The sequence below is a fragment of the Dermacentor albipictus genome, chromosome 1 (genome assembly GCF_038994185.2).
Source record: "Dermacentor albipictus isolate Rhodes 1998 colony chromosome 1, USDA_Dalb.pri_finalv2, whole genome shotgun sequence".
NCBI classification, from domain to species: Eukaryota; Metazoa; Arthropoda; class Arachnida; order Ixodida; family Ixodidae; genus Dermacentor; species Dermacentor albipictus.
The window spans coordinates 208,471,056-208,498,988 of NC_091821.1; the positions used below are offsets into that span (position 1 = coordinate 208,471,056).

Sequence of the window (27,933 nt, forward strand, 5' to 3'; positions counted from 1 at the left end):
CCTGTTCTTGCTTTTCTTCACTTTATTATGCATTGTAGGTTATCAAACTTGATTGAAAGAGGCAATACGGCTGAATGAAAACCTTTTATGAAGGTTTTACTTGAAGAACACGTTATTTGCGTAGCCATACCCATGTTTTAGATGAAGCCTCTTACAACACCAACCACCAAAAGCCTCGCAGACAGATATACCGTCGTTCCCATGATAGCACAGCACCCCTGAGGAAACTCCCATAGACGGTGGTGCCAGATTTCCCTCTAGGTGTTATAGTGAGAAACTCTATGCGTCAGTGCGCACGTTAGCGGCACCTCTCTACAAACAGCAGAAATGTACATGGTTCGCCATCTTAGCCAGTGCTGCCATCTTAGTGGATTTTCCGCTAGATCTAGCGGTTTTTTATAAGTTTAGTGGAAAAAATTTGCATATAGTGGTTAGCAGCATATTTAGTAGAATTTAAATAAAATTTTAGTGGATAGTTTACGTTTAGCTCAGGTGTGATAGTGGATTTTCAGCTAATTTTAGTAAAGTGGACTCGCGGGTGGTGGCGCTTCTGTCTTGTTCGGAAAGTTTCGATTTCCACAGTGCACGACGTGCACATAACATCAGCTAGTTGTCCGCAACTAAACCTCGCCATGCCGAAAGCTGTGAAAGTGCGCTACTGTCAGAAGTTGCGAGAGAAATGGCTGAAGGACCCAGACCTATGCACATAGCTTGTCTGCAAGTGAAAGCTGGACGGAGTGAAGTTTACTGAACGTTAGTACTGCAAGTGTCAGCTTGCTTTTAAGGACAGTGATTTGAAGGCACACAAAGCTAGCAAGAAGCTTTAGCATATGACGCCAGTACTTTGTATGACGCAAGCGCAAATTGGTTTCACGAAAGTGAAAGCAATTCTGTTAGCGCAGCAGAAGGCAGGGCAGCATTGTCACGGCCGATCATTTGATGAAATATATCCGGAAATAATTCCCTGACACTGGCCAGCAAGGATTATCAAATGAAGAGGACAAAATGCGTAGCAATTATAAAGAACATATTGTGCCTAGACTTTAAAGAAGGCATCAAAGCTGACATTGGTTACAGTAAATACAGTATAATTGTCGATGAGTCCACAGACATAGCTATTACAAAGTACTGGCTGTGTCAGTTATATCACAGCACTCTGAGGTCAGAAATCGTAACAACTTTCCTCTCTTTTTGCATGCTAAGAGCCTGCAATGCAGATGGCATTGTCGAAAGTATAAAATGCACATTAAAAAAATATGGCCTAAAGCTCGAAAACGTAGTTGGTATTGGGACTGACAATGCAAGTGTTACGGTGCGGGTGGATAATGGAGTCTGCAAGCAGCTCAAGGGGGCTGATGTGCCACATCTTATCCTGATTAGATGTGTCTGCCACTCCCTGCAGCTGGTGACTTCGGCCGCTATGGCAGAAGGGCTCCCAAAAAGTCTTAATTACCTCATTGGTGATACCTACAATTCGTTCGCCAGGTCCTATCCTCGGCAGCAAGCATACAAGAAACTCTTCGCTCTTCTTAAACAATCGAGGAGAGCCCTTGAAAATTGTTCAAGCTTGTTCCATGAGATGGCTGTCAATTGCAACAGGGGTTGAATGGATGCTGAACCAGTGGACCAAGCTAACAGCTCACTTCAAAGTTGCAAGATTGGCAGAAAAGTGTTTCAATGCAGAGGTGCTGTGCTCCAAGTATTGTGACGACTTCAACAGAGCTTATTTTCTCTTTTTGAGGCCAGTACTCTTGGATGTTCAAAGAGTTTTCAAGCACAAGACGCAGACCAAACCAAGCTTCTGGACAACCTCGTACAGCTTCTGTCCTCACTGATCAAGAAAGTAATGCTTCCGACTGTGCCAGTAGATGTATACACAACGAAAGTGGAAGACCATCTTGATCCCAAGCTGTATTTCGGCTATTCAGTTGAGAAACACATTGATGACATGAAGAATACTGGCTTAGGTGCTGATGAAGAGCAGACGCTAAGGAAACAATGCACCAAGTTTCTTGTTGTCCTCATTGACCAGAGATGCCAAAGGCTGCCTGATAACATCGAAATCCTTAGGAAAGTGTCCCAATTATCAGTATAAAAGGCGATATGCAGGCTGAAGCCCTTGCGAGCTCCACTGTGGAAGAAATGCGTGTGCCACGTACAAGAATTGATGTCGTAGAAGGCCAGTGGACAAGTATCATGACTGTTGCATGGGTAGACATGTCATTGACGCAGAACTTCTAGTGTGAAGTAAGCACTTATCGCGACTCCTGGTGAAAACCCATTCTGAGAACTGGAAGACTTTGCTATCTCAATGCTTGTATTATCATACTCGAATGCTGAAGTTGGGCAATCATTCAGCCAGATGAACTTGTTGAAAACCGGGCTCCTAGGCAAGCTCTCGCCCTCAACAGTTAACGCCATTATGGTAATCAGAGCTGGACTGAAAAAACACAAAAATGGGTGATTCGACTGCAAGCTTCTAGACAAAGTTACCCGCCTCTTTGGAACTCGTGACGTCTACAATGAAGTGAGTCAGCCGTCGACTTCGACAGGCACTGCAGCAAGCCAGGCAGGAAAGCCGCTCTGCCAAGGGGGATACTTGGACGCAGATACTGATGGTGATAAGCTAGACATTACATTTCGAGACTTCTACATATCTATGCCTGCAGCGAAAGTCGAGAGTGTCATTGTTACTAGAGAAATGATTGTTCCTGTTATAAAAATGACTATGCAATAATAGTACTTCTATGAGAGTTTAATATGTAGTCAGATGGTCACTGTCATGTGGCCAAGAAATCTTTACATGCCATTTAAATTCTTGTCCCACAGGCAACGCAGCTGTGGAAATTTCTCATTGGCAATTAATTTATTTGCACTTTATTTATTGTGAATAAACCTTTTAAAATCACATTTGTGTTGAGCACTTCCCTCATTATTTTATATTTGTGCTTTCCTTTCCAGAGGGTCCGAAAAAATACCTGTCAACTGCTGTTAGCTCTTGAGCGGAAAACTTGGTCGTTCACGGAAGAAAGCTAGCAGATTTTAGCAGATTATAATACCTTTCTTGGAGGAATTCTTAACCGAGATGGCAGCACTGGTCTTAGCCACTTGGCAAGCATGGAGCCACGGAAAATTTATGAGTGGATCGCGGAAGCCTGAGGAGGGGCCTGCGGAGCCCACTTTGGGAACCCATGTGCTAAGATGTCGTCCTCACGTTGCAGTTGATGATGAAAAACAAAACTTCATCACCATTGAAAAACAACCTCGTGCCCCTGTATCGATACAGTTCGGAGCTGGATGTGCAAACTCTCTAGCTTTTGCACAACATTCATGCTTGGCAAGTCGTGTGAGGTTTTGTGCACCATGCAGGCTAAAGGAGTGGAGTCATCTGTGCATATACTTCAGAGGCCATAGCGGACAGCTAATAGTAGATGAAGGCAACACTGTGTGCATTGCAAGGTTGCTTTTGAGAAGATAGCACCATTATCTGAGAGAGCCTGCAGCTATAGCAATAACTATGAATTCAGAGTTCGGGGAATGACTTGTTTCTCTCTCTTTCTCCTTTTTTGCCGTTGTGACTTGTTTTTCAAGTTGATGTTTGTGATGGATGATCTTTCTTTCTTTTAGCTGCCCGTATTGCTAATGAACTGATGATCTTCATGAAAGAAAAAAATGTAAACCCCTTGAAGAGCATGATCATACCATTGGCTCAGGTATGTGTTACCACTTCATTACCTGGTATTTTATGTTTTTCAAACATATTATCAATGCATGCAATTGCTTCCTTTAATCAAGAAACCCATAATTCACTTTTCTGTGAACTTTTGTTGCAGGCTCCAGTGTTCATCAGCTTCTTCTTTGCCTTGCGTGGAATGGCCAACTTGCCTATAGAAAGCTTCAAAACTGGTGGCATGTTGTGGTTTACTGATCTGACTGTGCCAGATCCTTTCTACATCTTGCCATTGATCACCAGTGTTTCACTTTTCTGCACGCTCGAGGTGAGCTGGTTGTTTTACTAGGAAAACAAAAAAATTTTGGAGTATGTTACAGGCATGGCAAAAAACATGTTTTCAATACACTGACGTTCTAATGGCAAGTGCTCCTCAGTAGAAATTTATATTTATGTGGCATCACTTGAAAATTTTGATCCGTGCACTTATTACTCTTCCCTTTGTTGCAGTGCTCTCATTTCCAGACTGGCAGTTGGCTCTCATAGCAAAGGCTGTACTAACAGCAGAGCAGTTATTCTGCCTGCAGGAAATGTATGCAATAATCCTAAATCAATCAAGGCCAGGCTAAACCATAGTAAACAGGGGCTGGGTTGTCACAACACATGGCAGTGCTTTTCTGTGGGACTTTTAGTTAAACTGTTATCAATAATTTAAGTTGTCCAAATGCTTTGGTGTGTATTAACTTAATCAATGCAGGTTAATCTATTGACTTTTACATTTGTGAAATTTATTGATAGTGTCATAAATGAACCTCTGGTTTAGTATCAAAACAACCTTGATGGCTGATGCTATGAGGTTTTAGAGTGACTCTGCATGTAATAAATCTCCCATTGCAATACACATTTAATCTGCCTCATTCATTAATAAACCTCTGTTAGCACATTGAGGAACAGGTCGGTAGTGAGTGATTTTTAGACCATGAAAAAGAGGTTCATGACTGGCAGAAACAGTCAACAGAGATTTCATTGTAGGCACAGTGTGCAAGACAAGCATAAGAGGACATACAAACACAGCACTGACTGCTAACTAATTTATTGATTGTATGCCAGTTAATGTATTAATACAGTTTAGTCCACTTGTAATTAGCCTCACTTATACAAACATCAGTTACCAATAGCTGTGGTAACTCAGTGGCTGCAGAATTCGCCTGTGCATAGGCAGGGTGTCGAAATGAAAAAAAAATATACCGATTTGGTTCGGGTTCAGCGCACTCCAATTTTATTCTGGTTGGTAACAGTTCACAAACCGTTTCAGCATAGTAATCTTTATCCTGCCCTATGGTGAAATGCTGCACAGTGCTGTCGACTTGTCTGCATGGCGCATGCATCGGCTTTGTCAGAAGGTGGAAGAAATGGGCTCCCTAGCACATGGGAGACAGAAATCGTGCCTGATATGATATTGGTGTTTTTACACAAATATCAATGAAGTTTAAAGTTGTACAGCTACAGCAGCCATACACATACAGATTGTAATCTTAGGCAGTGACGTTGCAAGAGTGTGTAGCATGTGGTGCAATGCATCAGACGTCCTCTCTTTTTCTAGCTGTAGTACCTTTCCTTTACTTTTGCTTTAGTAGTTTCCTTTTACTGTCATACGTACTGAGTACAGGAAAAAAAGTAGAAATTTATAGGGGCATTCAAATAGGAAAATTTTCAAATCATATGTTCTAGGAAAGCCAAGCGCCCAATATTGAATAGAATGTTGAATATTTCCAATCCAATTTTCAACACAGAATGTTTCCGCCAGGCCTCGCGCAAAATTTTGCAGAACCTGTTTCGCAAGAAAGGGCTTGTTTACATTATTTGATACATATATACCATGATACAGTACGATTACATCTGGTACACAAGTACATCAAAAATAAATATAGAGGGACAGGACATCCCAAATGGGTGTAGTAGACTGTATAGTGCTCGTTGAAAGAGTAAAGGGCAATACTAGAGCGCCGGGCATTGTTTTGAAGTAATCCAAGCATGACGAGATTGGTCAAGTATTTGTCTAAATCAAAACAGCAAATTCATAGCCTGCCTTAGACGAGACATGCTTACTTAACGGTCGGTAGCTATTGTGCATAAGTGACCTCATTCTTGTGTTTGTTCAGGAACTGAATCGTCTGCACAATTGCAGTCCTGCTATACCAGGTGCTATACCATGATTTGTAAGCACAAATTCTCATGGTCACAGCCGAATTGTTGTAAGGTTATTTTTTTCCCCTGTAAATGGAACATTGCAATTTAACAACATAAGATTGCAGACATGAAAAAAGAAGAAGAAATAGAGAAAAAGCTATGTCGTAAATATAAACATGAATAAAGGGTATTATTAAGGCTAATATCCTTGTATAGAACACACACAGGGATTACAACCCACAATCTTGAAGTAAAATGGCATGAACTACATATATTCTCAGCATACAAGGCACCTTATTTTCTATGCATCGCAATGTCTACAAATCAACTGTAAAGATCACTATATCATGAAGCATGCAACATGACCATCAAGTGCACAGCTCAAATTACCTGCAGGATGATGCATAGATCTGAGCATTGAAATGTTGACAATGCGAGTCTTTTTCCTCTGTACACTTCTTCGAAGAATTAAGCGCACTGCTTGGATAAAGCTTTTGTATTGCCACCATCGCTGTGATTCTGGCACTAGCATTACCAAAAATGAGCTATCGAAAAGTAGCAGAGGCACTGCACCTTGATAAGAAAGAGTAACGTTTTTTTCTCAACAATATGCAGTTTACAAATGTATTGCACAAATACAGATATACAGATAATTTTTTGTGTACATATCAAAGACTGAGTTAATTAATGAGAATGTCCTTGTCTGCATGAGGTGGGCTTAGCTTCCACGCCTTTGACAGCTGCATAAGCAGTTAATTTTTCTTTTGCTTCAAGTAATTATTACTGAACTGGTAGTAAGTGAACTTTAGTGCATGACACAGCCTGTATTCACATCATATAACATAAATTGCCACTCAGAACTTTTAGTCTCTAGAAAAGAAAGAAATCGGCAAATGACATTTTGTGAAGTTTCTGGGCTTTTTCTTTTTTTCTTTTTCTTTTTCTTTTCTTTTTTTTTTCCAATAAAGGCAGGTGAAGACATTGATGCTGCTGAACGATGAATGGGGACAGTTTGTGTTAAACAACTAGACAATATTCCTTGAGCATATGCACATGGCACATGCACATGGCACAGTGTCTTGCGCTGACTATGCTGCCATAATTGTCGAAATCATTGTGCCTCCAGATTGATTTGTGGAAATTGAAGTACATTGGATGCTGCTTGGAAGTGCTAGACACGCACTAAACCATAAAATGAAAAAAAAGAGCACATTTTCCATTCTATTTACCGCCATTGTTAGCGCAGGTTGAGAAGGTGATGGCATTCATCAGCGACCGCATTGTCGTTACAAGAAGCCATGCTGATGAACTAGTTGGTTTTAGTATTTTCCCTTCTTGAGGAAACCGTCTTTTTTGTTCTCCATGTGTCCTGGCTTGTACATTTTACAGTTTATCTAGTAATAGTAGCATGCTGGCCTATGGCCGAAATGGGAGCTTTAACAGAACCGGTGATTCTGTAGTGCCCCTGAAACAATGTTTTGGCTGGCAAACACAACTGGCATGACCAAGTTCAGAAGTGTAAGCATCTCTGTCAAGGTGGCTGTATAGTTAGTTACCAGCACATACCTAATCACGTCCATCCCCATTCTGGCGTGTAAGGCAACTTGTAAGTTGCAATGATGTTCTCATGAGGTGCGCTGACTGAAAAGTATTTCGAAGAATTGCTTATGTATTGAGCACCCATTTACACACTATGTGCTTGAATTATTTCATGCTGTACCAGTAGCCGTTATTGTTTTTTCTTTGTTTTTTTTTTTTCTATTCGGGTTCGGTTCGGGTTCAGGCACATTCTAAGAATATTGATTCGGGCTCAGGTTCAGTTCCTGTTACAATTCCAGTTTGGGTGCGATTTTTGGTTCAGGTTTGGTTCTACACCCTGAGCATAAGGTAATTGGTTTGATTGCTGGCACAGCAGATGCTTCTCGATGGGTGCAGGATGCAGAAATGCCCATGTACCGAGATTCAGGAGCATGCCAGCTAAAGAAGCTTAATCTGGTGTTCTCTTCTATGGCATAGCTCATAATGCCACTACAGCCGTGGAATTTAAAACTTCATCATTCATTATTACCCTCCATTATGATGAGCAAAAACAACATGATTGGCAGAATTCGTATGTATCATGTCTTGGATACAATAAACAAGTGAACTATTGACTCAGCTTGAGGGAATGTGCTAGCCCCCACACCTGCCTTGTAGAAAGGCACTTTTTTTTGTATCTGCAGTATCCTCCTCAGGTCTTCATGGATTCACCCACCAGTTAGAACGGGATACAGACATGTCCAAAAAATGATTCAGCCACATGATAATTAGTTCACATAGTTATGTGCACCATGTTATCATATTTCAGACATTCTGCTAATGGCACTTTAGCTAAAGTTTAAGCTGAGTTCCTTGATTACCGAATGCTTTCAGTTCACAGTGTGATGCATGTTTTACAGACATAGCACATTCTAAGCCAGGTCCTTTATCAACAACTGCAAAAATGAAAGTGATGAGTCCTACAAATGTAGCCATTGCCATTACTTTACTTTAGGTGAACTGAGCTTTACAGAAAAAAAAATAAAAGCCTGATTTGGCATGGTGCCACCTGCCTTGTAGAAAGGCACTTTTTTTTGTATCTGCAGTATCCTCCTCAGGTCTTCATGGATTCACCCACCAGTTAGAACGGGACACAGACATGTCCAAAAAATGATTCAGCCACATGATAATTAGTTCACATAGTTATGTGCACCATGTTATCATATTTCAGACATTCTGCTAATGGCACTTTAGCTAAAGTTTAAGCTGAGTTCCTTGATTACCGAATGCTTTCAGTTCACAGTGTGATGCATGTTTTACAGACATAGCACATTCTAAGCCAGGTCCTTTATCAACAACTGCAAAAATGAAAGTGATGAGTCCTACAAATGTAGCCATTGCCATTACTTTACTTAAGGTGAACTGAGCTTTACAGAAAGAAAAATAAAGGCCTGATTTGGCATGGTGTCAATAATCTTGTTGCCACAGGCCATAAGTGCATCAACCATGACCACCTATGCTGCCTGCCTTTTTCTTACTTTTTCCCATTTTTTTCTTTCCTTATTCAAGCAATCTTTACAAATTGCCCATTCAACATGGTGCAGTCTGGCCTCTTGAGCATGATTGTTTGAAGTGGCAGACATTACTTTCATCATCAGAATTTGAATTTTATTATTATTATAACAATCTGATCATAAATTAGTCTTGTAATTGTAGTTGTAGAATTGCAGCCAGCCTGTGCTTAAGAGATGCAGTTTTAACATGCTGTTTAACACATGATGGTTTACTAGGAGTCTCCTCAGACTGTCATTACTTTCAGAATCTATGTTTCCGAAATGTGCTTGAAAACATTTTGGTCTTTAGCACTTTATTTTTCCGACATGCTTTCCTCACACACTGGGATGAAACCACATGAGATGGTAACTAATTTTCTAATTAGCAGCCTTTAAGTAGCCCCTAAGCAGACAATGCATGCACTTGTTGGTTAGCAAATATCACACAAGTCCCAGGACGCCTCTGAGATTTTTCATCATGCCATGGGCAACCAGGGGCAGCGCCTAATCTCTGAAGTCATGCCGAAAAGCCATACATTCAGAGTCGTACGTCACTTCTGGCAAGCAGTAATGGCGGTTCAGTTTCTGTATCAAAACCATCTACTTTTGCGAGCCTTTTGTGACATGTCCACTCATATTTAAAACATTATATTTTGCAAGGAGGTTACTCTTGATATACCTTATATGAAACTAGGCTTTTTATGTGGCCCAATATTTCGTTGCAGTCCACCTTAACTGATATAATCTAAGGTCCCTATTGCATGAACATTCCTTGAGCATGTTCTGTTCTGCTGTAGTAACACATGCTCTATTAAAAGGCCCTTCATTGGGTCTGGCCATTTTGAGCTGCCAAGCGCATTGCGCGATAACAATGGTGTCTGCAAAGTATTACATTGCTACGCACCACGGAAAGATCTGAAATTTAGAACTGAACGCTGTTTTGTCTTCTCCTCGCAATCTTCATGCTCCAAGGCGGAGGATGACGTACACATGCTAGTGCGCCTATGTACAGTACTCACGGATTGAAATAGGACATTCGGAGCGCGTGGCCGTCGTTACATGCAGCGCCGCTCGTGGGTGCCCATAGAACCAAAGTGCTGCATTGTGGTATAGCGCGAGGGGGAGAACATATACGGAGCAGGATTACTCCTTCCGGTCGCCAACGAGCCGGCCTGTGGTTTAACACACTGCCATTGTGGCGCTGCAAGGCTTGCGCACCTTCGTGTGCCGGCTGAAATGGCTCGACGGTGCACACCTGCGCGAGCAGACGACGCCTTCATTGCACGCGCTTTGGCGATGCGAAGCAAGACACGGGATTCAGCTGCGCGATTGCGCCTTGTGTGCGTTCGTAGATGTGATAAACGTCTGTACAAAAGAATAGCTTATTTCGTGCGAACACCTGTGGAGTAGCCGACGCGAAACTGCCTTCTTTATTCAGCCCCGAAATGAAAACACCCGGCATCGTTGATCGCACTAACGTCAGCAGAAGACGCGCCACAGGTAGCTATATATCGCGAACACAAGACGCGCCTCCGTTTCAGACACGACCAGAAATGCCAGGCATACCCATCTCAGAACGGATGCAGATTGTGACTGTCTGCAGCAGGTTTACCGCAGCAACAAATCGCCGATATGACTGTACGCCCCCGCTCGTCGGTGAGCAGGATTGTGCGGGCTTTCAAGACGGATGCTTGCTTGACAAATCTGCCCAGAGGACACCGACCAAAGGTGACGACCGACTCTGACGACGAGCGTATAGTTGAAGCAGCGAGACGAAACCCGAAAATGACGGCGAAAGAAATACGAAACGACCAGGGGCTAGCAGCCAGCACACAAGTAGTACGCGAGAACTTTCACACAAGTGGCCTTCGTAGTTGTGTGGCGGCGATTAAGCCCTTCATCTCTTCAGAAAACAGGATCAAAAGGCTGCTGTTTGCACAGGAGCATCAGTCCTGGACAGCGGAAGTGTGGCAGAATGTCCTTTTACGGAGGAGAGCACGTTTACATCAAAATGGGACCAGCAGCAGCGAGCGTCGAGGACACGAAGCACGAGGCAGGTGGACTCCTTCACAAATCGGGGGTTACACAGCTTCACTAAAAAAAATCCGCCAATGTTTATCTTTCTTTGCATTCCCGTAGCGCATGATAGATGGGATAGATGGTATGTAGCGGCTAGGTATGCGTTTTCATCAAAAACTAGGTTTTCTATTCCGTGCACTCCGCTACCACGAGGAGAGAGCACACGCCAAAAAACTTTTCACCAGCGTTGTTTCGTGGGCTGGACACAAGCAGTTCGTAGAAATGGTCACTAAAGGCAGTGCATTCTGCCAACATTCAAGAGGCAGACCCCTGTCGTCGCGGTTATCAATCGCAGTGAAGTAAAATAATGTCTTGTGTTCTTTCCGCTTCCTTCAGCCAGGTTCGACACCCCAAATCTGCATCGTGTTGCAAGCAGCGGTCGGTTTAGCGTCAACATGTGGGGGTGTATTTACAAAGAAGGCTTGGGTCTGCTTGTACGCCTGGATGGCCGCTTTAATGCCGCAGCACACTTAGACCTCCTCGACACCATCCTTATGCCGTGCGCCCTGGTTGGCCCATTTAAGGACGGCTTGTTTTACTTCAAGCACGACCGGAGCCCAGTTCACACCGCAGCATCCGCGACTCGCCTGCTGGAAGACAAGTGTGTGATGGTGTTGAACAGGCCTCCGCAAGGTGCGGACATTAATATTATTGAGCTTATATTATGGGCTGAAATAAAGAAGGCCCTGTCTCGTCGGCCGCTCCACAGGTGTTCTTCGGACAACCTGTGGTCGGCTCTTCAAGAAGAATGGGAGAAGCTAGCGCCTTCTTCCTTGGGCGATAGCCTCTACGAAAGCTTGCCACGCAAAATGGCCGCCGTATTCGCTGCTAGGGGCGAACCAACAAAATACTGAGACTTCATTTAAATGTTGCACGAAGACAGGCATGTGACTGCTTCTTTTCTTTTTTGTCGTTATAAAACGGACGAAATAAACTTTCTTTTCTTTTGTGCAAGTGTTTATCATGTCAACGAAGGCACGTACGGCGCTATCACGTAGCTGAATCCTGTGTCTTAATTGCACAGCATGCGTGCCGCATCGCCCAAAACGCGCAAGCAAGATGCGCAAGCAGACGCCGCCGCAAAACGGGCAATGCGCACCGCCGAACCATTTCGGTCGGCAGACGAACGCGCAAGCCTTGCAGCGCCACGCAGGCAGTGTGGTAAACCACAGGCCGGCCCCTTGGCGACCGGAAGGAGCAATTCTGCTCTGTAGATGTTCTCCCCCTCGCGCTATACCACAATGCAGCACCTTGGTTCCTTGAGCATCCACGGGGGGCGCTGCATGTAGCGACGGCCACGCGCTCCGAATGTCCTATTTCAATCCGTGAGCACTGTACACGTGTTTGCACTGTGACGTCGCTCATGGTGGCATGTGACTTCGAGAATTATTCAAGGCAACATCTGTTATTTGTGTAATATTGTTACGTGTGGAAAGACACAGACGAAAGAGGCTATTTTCAGGCTATTTACACTGGAGCCAGAGAGCCAGGCCGATACTCGCTCGCGCCAAGGGCACAGACCCACTTCGTCGTTCTCGCGGCGGCTCGTCTCTTGAGCATCGCTCGATGATATCGTAATAATACGTTGCTTGAATAGACAAATTAAAGCTTAGAGAAATAATAAAACAAAAAAACTGAATGTCTGCATGTTTTTGTTTTGCTTCACACCGTAGCAAGAGACATATACCGTACTTCTGTTTTGTCTGCTTGTTCCCATGTCGTGCAGTCACGTGCGCAGAAGCCGAAACTGTGTCATTTTCTACCGTGTTCCAGTGCAGGATCATGCTGTGTGATCCGGTTGTGTCTGCCTCAGTATTCGTGTAGCACAGACTTGTACCACGAGTCAGTTGTCCTCGTGCACAGCGCACAAAATGATGTGCTACGCAAAACAAGACAATCGCAACAATTCGCACGCGACGCCGTCAGCGGAAGTGCACCGTGCTGCAAAAAAGCGAGGAGAAAAAAAAAAATGAAGGGGCTCGTGACGTATGCAGCACACTATCCTCGAGATCCGGTATGGGAGAATGCAGGGAAGGAATTTCGCTTGCGGAGGCTAGACTGGGCAAGTGGAGAGTGTCTCAGCATGTCAGTGGAGCTCGCCTCCTGAAATCACGGGTTCGCGGCACTGAAATATTTCTGTCTCAGTTATTAATGAATCAATTTGAAAAATTTTTGCAGCAGAATGCTCCATAGAGGACACCGTAACAACTTCCAGCGTATAACCAAAATTTTCTTTGGCATCTGGTGAGGGGTTAGTGAAGTTTTTGTAATTAGTAAATTGCATATTTGGATTTGCTGTACAAGTAATGTCTGTGACTTAAAATAGTCTAGCTGAGCACACTGAATTACATTAACTGCCCACAAGCAGTACAACGCCTCCATAATGAGTGGTCTATAGCAGAGCCCTCATAGATGAACAGCTGTCTGGTTCACTCAATCTGAATATCTAGCTTCCAGGTTAGCATTAAAGAAAAAGATAAGAAAAAAAACATTGAGTTACTGACTTTCTTTCCAAAATATTTTTCAGCTCTTGGTGGAAGTCTGCTTATTACGAACATTTAAATATAATACATACAGTAAAACCTTGTTTTAACGAAGTTGAAGGGGGAGCCAAAATTACGTTGTTATATCCTAGGAGTTATATCCAATGCTTCATTGTTTCCATTGTTGCCCTTTACTGCAATATATTCCCCATGGCATGCACAACTTTAAACAAGCATAAAAGAAGACAGCTTTACGTCCACAGAACTGCTGCACAGGCACCTTTGCAGTGAAATTTTATTAAGACAGAAAAAGAACCTCCAGCTTGCACAACACACAACTTGACACCTGATGTGACTGCCTTTACGATAGCTGCCTTCTGTTCCAATGAGATGGCCTTTCGTTTCGGCTTTCGAATTGGCTTGTCGATAACTTATGAAGCCAGTGACATGATGACGCATCAGTGCAATCTGGAGGGCCACAACCAGCTGTGCCAATCTGCATAGCACCACTGTGAGACGTGCGATGTTGATATAAGCCACTGCTTATGCCCAGCTACACACAGTGGTGAGAAATTGTGTCCCTGAAGAAAGACCAGTGTTACTGGCACATTTAATGCCGGGGTGCGAAAGTTTTCAACTTCTGCACCGAATGTGTGCGGCATGCAAGGGTGAGGTAGTTATTTTGTTTCAGAGACAAATCTAGTTCGTTATATTCATTGGCTGAACAATTTTACTTCACTAAAATGAGGTTTCAAATACATGGACCACTATGAAGATTTCAAAGGGAAGTTTACTTACTTCAACATATTAATTATTTTGTTATATGCCATTTCATTATAATGAGGTCTGACTGTAAATTCGTGTGATAGTTGGGTTTGTGATATGTATGCTTGACTTCACAAGCAAGGTGGGTGAAATATTGCAACAGTCTGTATGCAGTGTGATGTCGGTAGTGTGAATGAACCTCATCTGGTCATTAAATGATAAACGATAAATGATTAAAAATGATAAACTTGATGTTTCAGCTCTAGCATGAAAGCCTCATTTATGGTGTGTCTTGTTTCAACCTGATTTTAACCTAGGCTCCTGTGTTAAGGCCAAGACGTAAACATTTTAAAACCTTGGCTGGTGTTTATCCTGTTTAATGATTATGTAGTTTGCTGTCAGTCATACTTCTGCTTTAATACTGCATGATCTTGAAGCTGGGGTAAATATTTCAGTGCAAGGTTTGACGACATAAATGAAGGTTCTCAAACACATTTCCCCAGTGGAAAAAATGGGACAACCAAATGGACAAGGCAAGACAGAGCACTATTTGGTATATTTGGTTGGCCCAGTGTTACTCTGGAAACTGGCACTACATCAAACAAGCTAGCCCAAAAGCACTTTTTTGCAAATTGGGCAGTCATGTATATGTCTCAGCAATTTCCCTGTTGAGCTGCACTTTTGCTTAGCCACCATTCAAAATTCTTATAATGCCAAAAGGGTGAGGTACGCAATGTCTAAGCTAGTTCTTAAAACTATATTGGTGTCGTGCGCAATTAGGAAGTTTTGCATGTAAGTTTTGACTTTGTTTTGTACTCGCGATTTTTTGCTCTTGGCCAAAACGTAAAACTAGTTTAATATTTTCCTCCGACGGTACCTCCAAACTATATCTGAAGTGTCTCAGAAAACAGTGTGTGTACTGCTATTGCAGGGTCTTATGTGCCATTGTCTTTCAGCTTGGCGCAGAAAGTGGTGTCCGAGCTGACAATCTGCAGTGGACACGATATGTTTTCCGGTGCCTGCCAGTAGTAATTTTCCCAATCACCATGAACTTCCCATCGGTATGCTCACGATTTTGATATTTTTGCTCTTGATTCTGTATTTTCCTGTGTTCGCAACCATCTTGCTGAACATGGGAAATGAGAATGTCTTGATGTTGTTATTACTTCCTTAATCCTTTGGGGGTGACATTTTTCCCTCAAATGTGTCCCCTTCTAATTGCCAACTTAAATTTTATAGTGATTTATTTCGAGAAAGAGTAAGCGAATAATTATTAGGTGACAATAAGGTGACAAAATTTACTTAATATGTGCACTTTTATGCATTATTTATTGTTGAATACACGGATAAACTAGCATAGTTCATTTTTTACAAGTTTAATGAATGAATGAATAAAGCCTTTATTTTAAGGAAGGGGACGGCTCTAGGCCGCTGATGGGGATTAGGAGGGAAGGGAATGTGGGTACCCAGACTGTTGGCTGAAACACTTCATCTCAGTCTGGGATCTTCCGCTTTATGCAGGCTCAGGTGCATGTTTAGTTCCGCCGCTCTCACGTGGGCTGATCGACCCCTTCTACACTACTCGAAACAGGCCACTTTGTCTGCCATATGTCGCAATGGCTTTCTGTGTTTCAGGGTTAGTTTGTATGGCAATTCCTAATGTTCTAATGTCTCCGTGTAGTAGATGCTGAATGTTGGATCTCCCTTGTGAAAAAGCTGCACAGCTCCAAATGAGGTGTTGCAAGTCTGCTCTGCATGACTCCTGGCAATGTGTACATCGGGTGTAAGTCTTCGCAATCGTAGCTTGTCTGGGTTGGTGCCATTTCTCAAGTATGTGTGGTGTGTACGCAGCGTTTGCCATAACCTTATTCAAGAAAACCTCTTACGTGCGGGTAAGCCCTCCCTTGTCGTCAAATACATGTACTGGTGTAGCTTCTAATAATCTCCGTTTACTGTCTGCTTTTATTTTAGTACGAATGTAATGCATCAGTGCTCTGCTAGGAGAGCCTGCCGCCAATATGTTTAGGTATGGGTTTTGGTCCGCGGGGTTTGGCGAGGAAATGGAGTGTGGGGAGCTGTACGTGTAATCAAGCCCACCCGCTTGCGCGGCAGCAGCGTGAGCGGCTGCGTTTCCCCCATCCGTGCCGGTGTGCCCCGGTGTCCATAGGATTTCAACATTTGTCCCATTGTCCTGTATTCTCTTTAGCTTTTTTCTGGTGTCGTTGGCCACCACATCATCTGTCGTAGGCCCCGTTAATTCGGCCACTGCTTCGTACGAATCAGTAAGGATCTGATAATTATTCCGCACACTCTGCTCTACAATGTCTCCCATGTCAATGGGAATGGTGTTGACCGCTCCCCATATAGCTAATAGCTCAGCGTGCAAGGTTGCACCCCCAGGAAGCTGACATGTGTGATAGCCATTGTGTTGGGGTGCAGATGTGCTAACCCAGGCCATGCTTGCTATGTCGTTTGTGATTGCAGCGTCCGTGTAGATGTCAGTGGTGTGCTGCGGCGTGTTTAATCCCAATCTCTTTTCAAATATTTTTCTAGCTTCCGCGTTTCGTCTGGCGATAGGGCATTGTTGCCTCCGTACGCCCAGTGGTGCTTCCCATGGTGGCGTTATGGTCGCTTCCGCGGGCTCTGGCTTCGCATGGACTTGTTTATCCCATGCCATGATCTGTTTTCCTTGGGTCGTGTTTTCCAACCGGGATCGCATTCGAATTCGTGCTTCACTGATTATGTCCCGTATGGGTGGAATCGCTACGAGCTTGAGCAGGTCCTCGTTCCTCGTGTGCTTTGGTAGCCCAGTGATCGTACGGAGGGTGGCCCTGTGTAGCTTTTCGATGTCGCCGAGGTCTCGTTCAGAGAATTCGTACAAGGGTGCCCCGTAAAGAATCCTTCCAACCGCGACCGCTTTTGCAAGCGTTTGGCACGCTTTCTGACGCGCTCCGCCATACTTGCTCGATATTCGTCTAACCATGTGCAACAGCGGTCTCCATTTTTGCTTTAGTGTGCGAATCCATAGCTGGGGGCTGTTGCAGCTAGCAATCTGTGCTCCAAGAATCCTAATTTGTCCATTGGCCGACGTAATATCGCTTTGGCCGATGTGTAAAGTGATCTGCTTGTTTACATTGGTTGCTTTCTTTCCGTCTACGCTGATCAATTCTGTCTTCTCTGGTGACAGTTGCAGTCCGAGGTTATCTAAAGTGTTGCTAAGGCTCAGGATCGCTGCTTGCAGCTCAGTTTGCATGCTCTGTATGTCGGAATAATCCGCCGCTTCCGTCCATATTGTTATATCGTCGGCATAAATAGTAAAACGGGCTGAAGTGTCTCGCTCAAGACTTTCTGCCACACGTGTCATGGCCAGATTGAATAGCATAGGTCCGAGGATGGAGCCCTGGGGCACTCCCCTATCCAAGTAATAGGTCTTCGGACTCCATCCCGGTGCCTTGCCATGGAGCTGAATTGGTCTGCTTTGGAGAAAGCTACGTATCCAATTGTATGTTCGTTGGCTAGGGTACCTGGTTGCCAGTTCCTGTAAGATGGCCTCTTGTTTCACGTTATCGAATGCTTTACGCATATCGACTGCAAGAATATAGTCAGGCATCTGTTTGCGAGACTTACGGTTGATCACTCTGCGGAGCAACCAGAGGCAGTCATGTGTGCCCATGTTCGGCCGAAAACCTGCCTGCGCAGGATGCAAACCCGGTTGTACATATTCGATGCAGTGCTGCATTCGTGTGTGTAGCATTCTTTCTATCAATTTGCAGACAGTTGACGTTAGAGCTATGGGGCGTAGGTTAGCTGGGTTCGTGTGGTCTTTGCCCGGCTTCGGTATGGGGTAGATGCGAGATAGTTTTAGTGAATCTGGCACTAGTCCGGATTCCCAGGATTCATTGATAATTGTTAAGAGCTGTTCTTGAGCTTCATTGCTGAGGTTACGAAGTTCTTGCCAAGTCACTCCATCGTGCCCGGGAGCTGATTTCGTTTTGCCTCGTGCAAGGGCTGCTACGAGTTCACCCAGCGTAAAGGGCGTGTACAAACGTACTGAGTTGCTAGGGTAGGTCTTTCTGATCATTAATTGACGCATCTGTGTGCTCTGCATAATTTGTGTAATTTGTTATAAGATTTTAAATATGTACATCGCTTCCGATCGCAGCATGCCACTCACCTGTTTTCAGCTTCCCCTGACCAGGTGATGCAAGGTGACCAGATGACAGCAGTAGGGCAAGCTATCCAATTAGCTGTCTAGAGCACGTCATCAATAATTTTTCAAACTTGGTGAACATGGTGAACAACTTTTCCAACATGGTGAATGAATGTTGTTCGTAATAATTGGAATGTTGGTAACTTTGTTTCTATAAAAAAGAAAGCTGAAAGAAAATGCACAAAGACAATTGATCACTACACTCAAGACTTCTGGCACACAGCAAGTGTCGTCTGCTTATGTTACAATGTGCTCCGTATTGACATGAGCTACGCGGTCTGTGTTGGTATTGATGTGTCTTTTTGCAAGCACCATGGTTTGCCCTTGTTACGTTGTTGGCAGCAAACGTAGCGACTGGCAGTATGTCAAGCTGTGACATCGCGCCTTTCTGCAAGGAAAACATGCGAGCAGAGTGGCTGCATCGCTAGCTGTTGGTATCCGATTGGCACCAACACCTACACATTTGCAGCCATCCCTTCATGCCGAAGGATTACTATATACCAGAATAGTGTTTTGCGTGTTCGGCGTTCAGGTAAACGAAAGTGTAAGTGGACTGGGCCTGGGTGTTTTACGGAATGAGCTGAGGTGCAAACGTGAACAGCCCACATGGTACACACTGGTGGCACAGAGCTCAAACCAAAGACAGAACATAGCAGTAACCAAGTGTATTCTACATTGCTGCTGGTGTAAATTTTTGGCAGGAGCGTAATCCTGAACACATTGTTTTTCTAAATGTTTAAAATCTTTTACACTTGGTTACAGCAGTATAAGCTCTGTGTTTGGCTGGTTAAGCTCTGCGCCACCAGGTTGCAGGACCATGCAGACTGATCAGGCCGCTCACGTGCGTCTATGCTAAAGCTCCTTCATCACAGCAATATAGTAGTATGGAGGAGCTTTAGTTTACGCCTCCCCCCATCTGTCAAAACACCCTGTGAGCTTTGGTTACCGGAATACTGGACATGCTCGGCGCTGCGACAGAATGCCCATAATGCACGCTGCTTCGATAGCTCTTGCCTGTCATTGCCTGCCAGGCGGCTGGCGGAGAGGTTGGAAAGGCTTCGCACATGGGCTCCAAGACAACCGGAAGTCGGCGACCCGACGTCCCATCATGACGCAGAGCCAGTGAAGGAGGAGCTTAGCCCCGATCACTCGGCGAATTAGTTAGAGAAAAAGCATGTCTATGGAGGAGTGTAACTTTTAATTGTCTGTAACTCTCATAATAGAGACACTTCACACAAACTGTGGTGCGAATGGTTTACTGTAGCTGTACCTTACGCGTCTACAAAATTTGTCCGAACCGTTTTTTGGACCCTTTAAGTTTTAAATATATTTGACACAACTAGGGCCCGTATTTGTTTTGAAACATTCCATTTCATTTCCCACTTTTGTTGTGTCTTGCTGAAGGTGTGATCCCAGCAAAGACAGTGATGCGGCAGCCTTTGAGCTATGCCTAAACTAAGGATGAAGGGCCAGATGAATGGAAAATGAACTTTATCATTATAGAATATGACTGCAGCGCCGGTATAATGTAAAACTATTCCAATCTGTTTTTATTCCAAATCGGCCATTAGCCCTCCATAATAGGTCAGAATGGCTTGGACTCTGCACATATGGGTGTGGCACCTGCCCATATGGGTTGGGCGAGACTGTGTGGAATACCAGTATTGTTTGTAGCAGATTTTGTGGACTAGTATCTTAGAACTCATAGTAGTCTGAGTATTTCTTAAAGGGCCCCCTCACCAGGTCTGGCCATATTAAGCTGACAAGTGCAGTGCATACAATGCACGCTAACGATCATGTCCGCTAAGCATTGTGTCGCTATACTCCGCGGAAAGAGTTGAAATTTCAAACCAAATGTCTTTTGCCCTTCTCCTCACGGGCACCACGCTCCCAGCTGCAGAGGCGACATATATGCGCATGTGCGCCTATGTACAGTGCTCACGGAATGAAATGGGACACAGAGCATTTAGCAGAAACCTACTTATGTGTCAAGTACGCGAGAGCACCATGTCATGTCGCTAGGAATTTGGCCACCAAAGGTGACGAGGACTCGGATGTAAGTGTACGCTCCAGAATTGCGTCGATGTGACACGAACTGCAACCGGTTGAAACGAAAGTATGCGCATTACTTAGCCCTAAATTGACGCGTTTCATTCCGTGAGTACTGTACATGTCTATGCTGTGACGTTGCTCATAGTGACATGTGATTTCAATAATTATTCAAGGCAACATCTGTTATTTGCACAATCTGTTGCTTTAGTAGATGAAATAATAGTAGTAGAGAAATAATGTAGAGAAATAATAATAGTAATAATAGTAATAGTTATAATAATAATAATAATAATAATAATAATAATAATAATAATAGTAGAGAAATAATGAAACACACAAACTGGATGTCTGTGTGTTTTTGTTTTGCTTCACACCGTAGCAAGAGAGATGTACTTCTTGATTTGTCTGCTTGTTCCCATGTTGTTCAGTCGTGCACGTAGACAATGAAAGTATGTCATTTTCTACCATGTTCCAGCGCACTATCATGCTCTGTGATCCGCTTGTGTCTGCCTAAGTGTTCGTGTAGCACTGTCTTATACCGCTAGTCAAGTGTCCTCGTGTGCAGTGTGCAAAATTGTACGCTGTGTGAAATGAAACAATTGCAACAGCTCGCGCACAGCACCATCAGCGGAAGTGTGCTGCGCAGCTAAAAAGCGAGGAAGAAAAAAAGAAAGTGGGGCCTGTGAGTCACACGATCCTCAAGCTCCAGTATGGGAGAATGCAGAGAAGGAATTTTGCTTGCTGAGGCTAGAAGGGGCAAGTGGAGAGAGTGTCTATGCTGGCGGTGGTGCTCGCCTCCTGAAATCATAGGTTATTAATGAACCAATTTGAAAAATTCTTGCAGTAGGGCGCTCCCTAGAAGGCACGTAACAATTTACAGTGTGCAACTGAAATTTTCTGTGGCCTGGTGTACATACCTTGAGCAATGACGGACTTCAATTTCATAACTGTGTAGTGTGCCTTCACTTAACTAGAAGTATGTACTCACTTCTAAATTTGTTAATTAAATGGCTACTGAGTGGTTGTCACACAACTTGTTTGCACCAACACAAGTAATGCATCATCATTGAACTAGCAATCTATACTGCTGTGTTTTCAAAAAGTCATTAGGCATTTTGGTAGTTACATCAATTTAATGCCTTTTGCTTCCTCTTGTGTATGACTTCACAGGAGGTTGGTTACTGCATTGCAATTCTTAATAATAAATGCAGGCTCTTCTGTGCTACTGGGTCACTAGCAACGTGTTTACCCTGTGTCAAGTGGGTGTGCTTCGCATTGAAGCAGTGCGGAAGCGTTTAAACATACCAGCATTGGTCAAACACAAGAAGAGTGAACTAACCCTTTCGAAAAAAGGATTTGTAGAAGGTGTCAAAGAATGTGAGTGAGCATGAGCTTCCTTCCTCTTTTTGAAAAGAGTGCGTGGACTCTGTTGTATTTATTTTTGCTTAATGATCTCTGAAAGTGCTCGAAACTGATGCGGTTCTGAGAAATATGTGCTAATTGTGCATTCATTGGCTGTCTTTGTTCATAGCAAAGATCAGCGCTAGAAATACTTATAACAGAGTGTTCAGAAAATATTATACTCTGGTTGTTATAACAAGCTACCGCCATATCTAAACTATATTTAAAGCTGCCACCTAAGAATATTTACAGTAACATGAGGGCAGCACTTTTTCCTGCCGTCTTGACAGGCTGCATTGAAAAGAAACTGGACTGTTTGAGATGACTCACTGCTGTGGCTGGCTGTGTAGAGCTATACTTCTGCATTCAAGAAGGCACGTAGTAGAACTGAAACTGCAAAAATTTAGATGTTGATGTTAGCGCTTTACTTCCAGCTACAATTTTTCAAGCATTAAAGGCCGACTGCAGTGAAATTTTAGGCTGCTGGAACACAGGTAGTGTGAAATATATCCACGCTATCTGAAAGCCTAGTTTCAAATAGGGTGGATATAGAGCAGCCTACGTGCAAAATTTTACGTTTGAAGTAGGAGTAGATGCATCACAAAAGGCTCACAAAGGTAGGCGCTCTTGATCCCGGGGAAAAAAAAAAAGACGCCAATACTGCTCACAGGAAATGACACATGAACTAGAACATGTGGCTCCTTAGCAAGATCTCTAGTAATAAGTGCTGCCCTCGGTGCACTGCAAAACCTGGGAATTCACATGCTGAAACTCGCATCATCTCTGCTAACCACCAGGTGTAAACATCGTCTGCTGAGGTGCCATTTAAAAACTGCTAATAAGAAAATTAGACAGTCCTGCTGCACTGAGAAGATTGCTTCAGCAGTATATTTAATGCTCATTTATTACCAGTTTTAGCCAAAGTGAAATTTCATTGCAGTTGGTCTAAGCATGCTAAGAAAAACATTGAAATCAGGGCTTCCTATTGTGCAGATGTTTCTTGATTATGCCACTTTGTAACACTTCCACTTAGTTGCCTTATGTATAATGGCAGTCCTTTGAGCTGCACGAAATCCTGTGCCAAATCATAGAGCATACTTTTTGTACATTCTCTGATTTACGATGGCTCCAGCATGCATCCTTCACCATGTTAACTGTTTCTGTATTTTGTTTCGTTTGTTCACCAATTTTTTTCAAGAACAGCTTTTTCCAAGCTAGAATTTGACCACTGCATTAGATATGCAGCGATAGTGAGTATGGTCTGACTTACATTATCAGTGTCAGTGTGAAGTTCTGTATAAGGTCCAAGCACAATAGGATCCTATTGCACCTTGCACACTCTATGCCGCTGCTGTGAGGGTGAGCCGAGAAGGATGGTAGCTTGATTTGCATCGTCCTTCCGTGCACGGTAAGATGATCAGGTGCGTGCTAGGGGAGCAGGTGAATGCGTGTCTCCTTCTCTAGCCTGGCCGCAGCAGTGCATGGCTTTATGCATTGCGGAGTGCATACTCGTCCCGTACCCTCTATCTTGGAGGTAATCTGCGGTGGTTGCAGCCTTGGTGAGCCGAGATAGCTGATGACTTCATGTGCACCATCTTCTCGCTTGCCTAGTGTTAGAGTGACAGAAAACTGAGCTAGTTGGTAAGGATTCATTATGCAAGAAAGGTGAAGCGTGCAGACAGGACGCATGAGTAGAGAAGTGAACAACACGATCGTGTTGTCCACTTCTCTTGTGTCCTGTCTGCACGCCTCACCTTTTTTGCATAGTATTAGAGGTCGCTTAATATCAAGTTTCGAAGACTGGTTGATCTGAGAGGCAGCACGAAAAAGTGTTCTCGGTCATCGAGTGATATCTGTTCAGGTTTGTTCGTGTGTGCTGACACCAAGATTGTTAATTTAATTAGTAAGCAGATGTTTACTGCAATTTATGCGGTCAATAAAACTAAGAACCTTCCTTCGTGTGGTTTAATAATAGTACTTTGCTATCATTATCACTTCTTCACCTTTCAGGTGAAACTGCGACATTTTTCATAAAGCCTCTGCAAGATGTGGTTAAGGTGAACTAAATGAGCAAGTAAAGGGAGTGGATGAATGTTATAACAATGTAAACACCAGCACAAAGGTGCAATGTGTCTTTTTTGTTCTGGTATTGGAAGAGAAAGTGAAGTAACTGATGGCACAATCACAATATATGCCCAATTTCAAATTTTAGCTTGGAAGTCTGTAGAGATGTAATGTGGCACAGAAAAAAAAAATAAAGAAATCTTAACATTTTCTCTTACTTCAATCACTTTTGTGCCAGACTTGCATTTTCATTGATTGTTGAATGTCCTTGCTGTTGAAATACTAAAGCTATGTCGTTGCTATGAAAAAAAAGTCCTTTACTGCTACACAACATGATGTATTTGTGATTAATTGCGGGCATTGACAAATAAAGTGGCCCTGCAACAAAACTTGAAGATGTACTGGGCTCGATAGAGCATGACTTCACAAATCTGCTGCATTAAATTTTTCGAGGCACATATTTTGTATCAGCATATGGCAATTCTAAAGAGGCAGAAATTATCCTTTGCCACTTTAGAGGCTTTCCTCTTTTCTTTATTGCTCCTAGCCCACTTAACGCCATTTCTCTACTGCCGTCAAGAGCAATGCCCTGCTCATTGGCAAGTCATCATGCTGTACCTTTGCTGCATTATTTTTTATCGTGCAGCTAAACCAGCTATTGCTTGATTTATACATACTGCTCACAATGGTCATCTGTTCGTTTTCTTAACAGCATTGAAGCTCTTTTTTTTTGTTTTGGCTTTATTCATTACACTACTAATTTATGCCATCTGAAGGATTCCATCCAATGACTGACTGTCACTGATTTACTTCAACCAGTAGCATGAAGGACAGTGTACTTCAAAATGACATAAAGAACAAGAAACTACATTTTGGTGAAACTGCCGGTTTGTTGCTCCCCATGGGGGTGTGACATCTGGCTAAGCTGTCTATGACAAAATGTTTCTATTTTGCCCGAAAGAAGCATTGATAGCAATAGCAAAGTATTAGACAATTACATGAAGGTTTGTAGATTTACCATCTGTATCAATTGCAGTAAACATTTGCTTACTAATTAAATTAAGCATTGTGTCATGTGCACACAGGAATACATGAACAGATCTCACTTGATAGCCATGGTCACTCGCTCTCACAACACTGCCATGAAAAAGAGCGTCGGCAGCATGGAGTGAATGCTTGGAACTGCCACTTGCTTCGCTGCATTTTCGAAACATAGATCACGTGATTTAATGTGATGTCCAACGCTACGCATGCGGGAAGACGGTGTGCACGAAGCCACCAGCCATCTTCTCACCTTCATCTTTGCACCCACCATTGAGATAGAGTACACGAGCAGAGCATGCACTCAGCAGTGTGGACAGACATGCGCAGGTTTTCTGGTTTTCCAGAGAAGGAGCTGCGCTTGCTCCCTTCTAGCAAGCACTTGATCACGTGACCTCCTACACTGGGTGCACGGTAAGATGACGCACTTCAAGTCACTGTCCTTGGCTTATCCTCACACACTTGCTTTTGATATCTAACATCATGGTAATGGCAAAAATTCATTTAGAATGTCCATATAATTGCTCTCACAATAATATGATATAGCAACTAGGCAAATTTATTTTCTATCTCCAGAAGTTGTTGCAGAGCCCCTTCAACCCACTCTGGAAAGCTGGCAGACTGATTATACCCTAATGGACCTGAGTAAGCTCATAAGCACAAACACTTAGTGATTGTAAACATTGACAATTTGTCATCAGTGTTGCATTACTAGTAAATATCAAATACATTTTGTTATGATGGTAGAAGAAATTCCACTGTAAGTACAGGCTGACTTACTGTGGTTGTGTCAGAGTTTAGAGAACGAAGTTAATCACGGTTTGACATTACATCTGGCTGCTTTTTCTTTTTCACTTACAGCCTTCACAAACACTCGCATTGCTCGAGAGATTGAAGAAAGGTCTAAGGCAGATGAGATACGATTCAAGAAAGCTGGAATAGGTCCAGTGGTGAAGACTTACGCATACGATCCCACCAAGCAAGCTTTTGCCAAAGGAGCTGGTTCAAGTCAGAAAATCAATGGTTAGGTTTAGTAAGAACAACAGGATTCCAATGTGCCCTTTTAGTCAGAACGAACCATTCAGCCGTAGCTGCTTGTAAATAAACTAAATATATAAACGTAAGAAATATCTGGTGATTTAGTCTTCATTGTGTGCATTGTTTGCTGTGCCTTTGTACCTTTGTATTACCTTTGTACTGCAGTCCGAATTAGCAAAACTTTCCTTATGCAAGTGCTGTTTCTGGTTTTCCAACATATTATTTATCCTATCATTACCATTTTGGCACTGAGTGCTGCCATGCTGATCACAGAGAGACCCTGCTATGTAAGACAAGTCTTGAGAATCTGGGACCAGATTTTAATTAAAGCTTCATAGCAATCGTGTCAAAAGCACCTACTCCTGACATCAGGTACTGCTGCCTGATTCCTAAGTGCACGATAACAGGTGGGATCTGTGCTTGTGTATGAGCCAGAACCAGTCCTTTTTGTTTCTGCACTCTTTAAGTGCAGTTCGATGATTGAGCTAGTTGAACCACAACTTGCAAGGGTTACTTATCAGGAAAGCACTGGGGCCATTGGGGGAAGCAAGAAATATTTTGATAAGCAAGAGGAAGCATTTTAACCTCCAAATTTGGCAAAGCTCGCAATTACGAAAGTGATACCAGCTTGCAGAATGTTCTTATGTCACTTAAATTTTCTGTGGGGCATGAAAATTGCGAAAAATTGGTGACCACTAAAAAAGAAAAAGTTATTTTCTTGTTCAGTCTAGATTGAAAAAATATTCAAAGATTGTACAGTACTGTTGCATTTTTGCAAAGCAAGAGAAGTTGCCACTATGTACAATTTTAGCATTGAGGAATTTCAAGTTTTTCTTTGTGACAAAATGTCCATTATGATGAAGATTCATGTGGATTATCATTTTAATTTGAATGTTTACAGCATGTATGGTGTCACTAATGAGTCTAGTACAAATCAATTAGGACCTTGCTTACATCTATGCAAATCCACTTGATTGTATTATGCTTATAATCATAGCATACTTATATATATATATATATATATATATATATATATATATATATATATGGATGGATGGATACTGCGATATCGAAGAGAAATCATAGTAGGTGTGATACATAAAAAGGTATTTAGATGGAAATGCACAAACCCGGTAAAATAAAAACAGCGTGTATATAATAGTGAATGAAGATAAAAATTTGTTAAATGTCAAGAGCGAAAAATTGATGAATAATACAAATGACTTGGAGACAAAGCAGCAAACCCAAAAAGGCAGAACAAGACCAGATAACACTGCACGCCTAACAAACTCCAAATACGCAAACACGCAGGCACACGCAAACGTGAGTAACACTGCTCAAAGAATTATTGTAAATATTTCTCAAATTAAGACAATGAATCCTGGATTACAACATCATTGGCAAGGCTATTCTATTCTACAATGGTTCTCTAAATAAAAAATTACTTAAAGCAGTTATTACGTGGGACTAAAGGTGTTATTGTAAAAGGATGTCGTCTGGTAGCATAGCCTTCCTATAACCATAACCTATATATATATATATATATATATATATATATATATATATATATATAGGTAACATTCCTGCTTTTGTGCAAGGCTCTTTCCTCAGATTGGATTTCTTTTAGCCTCACAACAGTGCAGGCAATGTCTTATTTTCGATTTTGTGCTTCCTACCTGTATAGACATGAAAGTATTGTAGTACAGTTGCTGTGTATTTGTTTTGCTGGGAGTCACATTTTTAACTAAGAATGGCAAAAACAGGAGACAGCATTAACATGAATGATTGGGACATAGGCATAGACCTCCTGGACGAAGCGTTCACCTTTCTTTTCACGGTTATGCATAGATGGCAACAGCAGTGTGATAA

General features: G+C 42.8%; 1 protein-coding gene across 1 annotated transcript in view; it reads left to right on the plus strand.

The window, feature by feature from the left end:
- The window catches only part of OXA1L (OXA1L mitochondrial inner membrane protein), a 67,817-nt gene extending 41,663 nt beyond the window's left edge, over positions 1–26,154 (plus strand). The window contains exons 5-9 of the mRNA XM_065438198.1: positions 3,628–3,713; positions 3,834–3,998; positions 15,215–15,319; positions 21,732–21,897; positions 25,888–26,154. Coding sequence (XP_065294270.1) covers positions 3,628–3,713; positions 3,834–3,998; positions 15,215–15,319; positions 21,732–21,897; positions 25,888–26,054 — 689 coding nt within the window. The 3' untranslated portion in view covers positions 26,055–26,154. The remainder of the gene's footprint in view (positions 1–3,627; positions 3,714–3,833; positions 3,999–15,214; positions 15,320–21,731; positions 21,898–25,887) is intronic.
- Positions 26,155–27,933: the final 1,779 nt, after the last annotated feature.